Below are 4,460 nucleotides of genomic sequence, written 5' to 3'. Positions count from 1 at the left end.
TAATGTATTATATTTTTATTTTTTATTATAAGGTTATGTAATGGATATATCGAAATGGAATAATTGGTTTATAACAAAAAAACATTTTGTTTTTCTTTTTAGAAGATTTTCTAACTTAACTTTCATTTACATATAATTTTTTAACCAAATATCCACTTAATGAACGCCACGTTGCAGAACCTCAATAAGAGGATGTAAATATTTATATTTACAAATTGCTCCCCTCAACTTTCTCTTTTTACCAAAAAGACAAAAACCAAAATAAAATCATATGCAACGGCCGACCAACGTCTACAGACACTTTTCATCCTCACCTCGTCCTCTCTCTATCTCACATGTGTAAGATCTCTTTTGTGATCTGTGTAATCTATACATCAAATTTGTTGTATCTATACACGGCTATACGTATATATATTCGTTTCCCCTGACGCAAGGTTTGTTTTTCTTGTTTTGCATTTCCCCAATTTTGTATCATTAGAGGAAGACGATTGGAAGAAATCACCAGTTTTTATAGGGTTTTTGATCACTTCTGAATCAATCAAATGGCCGCTCCACCGGCTAGAGCTCGAGCGGATTACGATTTCCTCATCAAACTTCTCTTAATCGGCGACAGCGGTACGCATTCCGCATTCGTTTCGTTTTTCATCTTCCATTTGAATCCGACATGTGCTGTATATTTAAATGTGCATTTCGTATGATTATATTTTTGACTATTTGGAAATGTGGGAAAGATTTGTGTAATTTTTTGGTGTTAGATCTCTTGGTTGTGCCTTTGATTCCATTTGCGATGGTTCAGGGAAAGAGGGGGTGACGGTGATGCTCCATTTGGTGATTAGGATTAGATTGCATCTGTTTGGAATCTGTATGCATAAACATTGTCATCTGCCTGTTAAATTGTGTTAAATCGTTCCCATAGGGTTGCAAATGCAATGGTTTTCTCATTTTGATCGACATAGCAAACATAAATTATTCAAAATTCCACTCACCCAGCTGTTCAGTTTGCCTATTCAACAAATTTTTTTGACGTACATAACTTCTAAATTCTCCTATCCCTTTGCTTCTGATGTACATATACTGATATACATGGTAAAATTTTGTTACTCAGACATTTATTTGTGTTTTTTTTTTCATCATTGTTGCAGGTGTTGGTAAGAGTTGTCTCCTTTTACGATTCTCAGATGGTTCCTTCACCACTAGTTTCATTACAACTATAGGGTTCGTATATATTTAAATCCTATTACAAAAAATAGAGTTCAAATTATAATGGTGACTTACAAATGTATGATCTTTTTCTTATATAGTATCGATTTCAAGATAAGAACAGTTGAGCTTGATGGAAAAAGAATCAAACTGCAAATCTGGGACACTGCTGGCCAAGAGCGATTCAGGACAATCACAACTGGTAAGTCTGTTGAAGAAGAATCTTTCTGCTTAATTAAGGTAATTTTATAGTATATGTTTTTAATGTAATAAAAGTAATAACTAATAAATCTAGCAAGAGTATGTTTATGTTGGCTATCAACAATTCAACATCATTAGTTGTGGATACAGTTGCTTTGGATTAAGAGAATGTATCTTTCTATATTCATGTTTTTATATCTAATCTTGGTTTTATGCAGCTTATTACCGTGGAGCCATGGGTATTCTGCTAGTATATGATGTCACCGATGAATCATCCTTCAACAGTAATTCCTTATATCTTTCTCTTCTGAAATATATCTTGGCAATCATTTTTAACATGTTAAAATCTATATATATATGTTTTTCGTTTCTTAGCTTCTTTTTTCATTAATTTATATATTTTTTTTATGTCTAGACATCAGGAATTGGATCCGGAACATAGAACAACATGCATCTGACAATGTAAACAAGATACTGGTTGGCAACAAGGCTGACATGGATGAAAGCAAAAGGGTCTCGATCTCTATCTATCTATCTATCTATCTATATATCTTTGTTTGTGTGTGTGTAAATCCTGATTCCTCATTTTCCATATTGACCGAGTGAAAACCATATTGTGCAGGCTGTTCCTACCTCAAAGGGTCAGGCACTTGCTGATGAATATGGCATCAAATTCTTTGAGGCTGTAAGGCTCTGTTTCTTTTCTTTTTCCTCATTAAGTGTATGGTATATACCGTATATAAAGTCGTTCTTTATGATTTAAGTAAAAAGTATTAAAAAGAAATACCATTTTTTTTTCTCCCTTTAACTGTTGTATGAGCAAAGTGCTAAATGGATGAGTAAGTGATGGATTCGTAAAGACTGTTTCTTTTTTTGGACTGAGTGAACTGTCTGAATGAGTAAATGACCATTTTACCCTCCTCGTATACATATAGGCTGTTTCTTTTTTCCGACTTGAATCAACTGTTAGAATGTGAGTAAATGACCATTTTACCCTCCTTGTATACATAAAGGCTGTTTTTATTGGACCAAATCAACAATCTGAATGTGAGTAAATGGCTATTATACCCTCCTGGTATGCATAAAGGCTGTTTTTCTATTGGACAAATCAACTGTCTGAATGTGAGTAAATACCATCTTACTCTCCTTGTATAAGTAAAGACTTTCTTTTTTGGACTGAATGAACCATCAAAATGTGAGTAAATGACCATTTTACCCATTGTGTATGTCCATTAAGTCAAAAAGAAACAACACCCTTTTACCCTTTTGTATACATACTAAATTTTCTTTCACATCAAACAGAGTGCAAAAACAAATATGAATGTGGAAGAGGTCTTCTTCTCTATAGCTAGAGACATAAAACAGAGACTCTCCGAAACTGACACGAAGACTGAGGTAAATCCACAAAATCAAAAGGGTATTTTGGTAATTTTGGTCAGTAACTACCTATTCTCTCTTACCCGTCTTTTTTGCAGCCTCAAACCCTTAAGATTAACCAACAAGACCAGGCAGGAGGAACTTCTGAATCGGCTCAGAAATCATCATGCTGTGGCTAATAATTATCAACCCATTGACTCTTCTTGGTATTCACATTTTCAATTTACCAAGTCGCCCTTCAATTTTTTTTTTCCGCATGATCAGAAATTTGATTCATACATCATTTTATCTTTTTTTTTCTTTTTGCCGTTTTTAATTATTATTTTTTTTGCATTTGGGCAACTCTCGCTTTCATGTATTGATGTCATTTCATACCTTGGATGATTATATCTTTAGAAAAGGGTAGAAAGGGAACAATAAAAAGATGGTCAAAACTAGTTGCAACTTTGAGAAGGGTATGAAGATATAAAGTTATCAATAATGTTGGTTTTGCATATAATAATTGAAATTATAAAGTGATGAAAGCTGAGTTTTTGGTTGATGGGTAATTTGTTTAATGCATTGTGACTCTCATTGGATGAGGCAACTCTTGTTATTTGTTTTTTCTTCTTCAAAAAGTAACTTTTCATTTAAAGATATATAATTATGATTGGAACTTATGGTTTCTTTGAATTATTATGAAATCCCTATGGAGGGTGATTCACTTGCACTTTTTGTTTCATTTTTTTTAAAAGAGGTATAAACTATTCGGCTTAGTTAGAAATCTCCATCTCCATTTTAAACTCCATTTTATAAACATGGGTCAGTTGCTCTAAATAAGCTTCCGATCCCTACACCCATAATTCTAAAAGAATTTTCAACACATCAATTCCAATAATTAATGGACCATTTCCAAAGCTGTAAAGATTGATGAAAAAAAAACTTCAAGCTCCAAAAAAATGTCTTTATAAGATTTAGACAAAACTTCAAAAATGGTCCCTATGGTTTCCAAAAATATCAAGTTTAGTCCCTAAGTTCAAAAAACCTCACAGATAGTCCTTGTGGTTTCAAAACTTTTAACAAATGGTCCTTCCGCCTAACTCCGTCAGCTTTCTACCGTTAAGTGAGGGGCATTTTCGTCATTTCAATACACAGGGACCATTTATGAAGTTTTCTCTATTTAAAAAAAAAATATATATAATTATTTAATTAAGGATCCCACTCTCTCTCTTTCTCTCCTCCACTCTCTCTCTCTCTCTCCAATACTAAAATTAAAGACGCACACTAGAAGATCACAGGCATTAACAGATCGAGATTGAATGAACAGATCTCAATGGATCATACTTGCTTCTCGAATGGGCAGTTACCGGTGTTCGCCAGAGGAGCATCCGCGACGTTTTCCTCCTGAGATATCAACTCCCCCTTAAGCAGCTTCGAGATAAGATCTGTCGGATCGTAATAGATCTCAACATCTTCTGCTCTCAACGATTCATCAACCTTCCGATTTCATCCAAAAACCAAATCGAATTTTAGTTTATACATCGGAAATTATATTTATTTCAGTCGGAGAAACGAAGAGTACCTTGAGGATGCCCATGCCATAGAAATCAATCATTTCGCCGGTAGGTTTGTGGAGTCAGAAAGGCTACTCATACGTAATCAACCACCTGGGTTAGTTAATGAAGTCAGAAAGGCAATTTCTG

The 4,460-nt window shown here is 34.0% G+C and overlaps 1 protein-coding gene across 2 annotated transcripts; it reads left to right on the top strand.

Annotated features, from left to right (window-relative positions):
• The first annotated feature begins 264 nt into the window (after window positions 1–264).
• LOC111914925 (ras-related protein RABE1a) lies at window positions 265–3,319 on the top strand. Of its 2 annotated transcripts, XM_042901330.2 has the most exons (10): window positions 265–339; window positions 479–615; window positions 1,143–1,215; window positions 1,302–1,402; window positions 1,620–1,685; window positions 1,817–1,914; window positions 2,024–2,086; window positions 2,704–2,796; window positions 2,877–2,984; window positions 3,175–3,319. In XM_042901330.2, exons 2-9 carry the CDS (start codon window positions 543–545, stop codon window positions 2,955–2,957), a joined length of 648 nt encoding a protein of 215 aa, XP_042757264.1. In that variant the 5' UTR covers window positions 265–339; window positions 479–542; the 3' UTR covers window positions 2,958–2,984; window positions 3,175–3,319. The 2 variants fall into 2 exon arrangements, with proteins under 2 accessions (XP_042757264.1, XP_023766403.1); XM_023910635.3 differs by having other exon boundaries at window positions 2,877–3,319.
• Window positions 3,320–4,460: the final 1,141 nt, after the last annotated feature.

The sequence above is a fragment of the Lactuca sativa genome, chromosome 1 (genome assembly GCF_002870075.4).
Source record: "Lactuca sativa cultivar Salinas chromosome 1, Lsat_Salinas_v11, whole genome shotgun sequence".
Classification (NCBI taxonomy): domain Eukaryota; kingdom Viridiplantae; phylum Streptophyta; class Magnoliopsida; order Asterales; family Asteraceae; genus Lactuca; species Lactuca sativa.
This window is presented reverse-complemented; position numbering and strand designations above follow the sequence as displayed.

What these genes read in the sequence shown, in the direction of transcription:
- LOC111914925 (XM_042901330.2), top strand. Translation starts at nt 543, where the DNA reads ATGGCCGCTCCACCGGCTAGAGCTCGAGCGGATTACGATTTCCTCATC. An exon ending in ACATGGATGAAAGCAAAAGG is followed by an intron (nt 1,915 to 2,023) that starts GTCTCGATCTCT and finishes CATATTGTGCAG; the next exon opens with GCTGTTCCTACCTCAAAGGG. An exon ending in GCATCAAATTCTTTGAGGCT is followed by an intron (nt 2,087 to 2,703) that starts GTAAGGCTCTGT and finishes CACATCAAACAG; the next exon opens with AGTGCAAAAACAAATATGAA.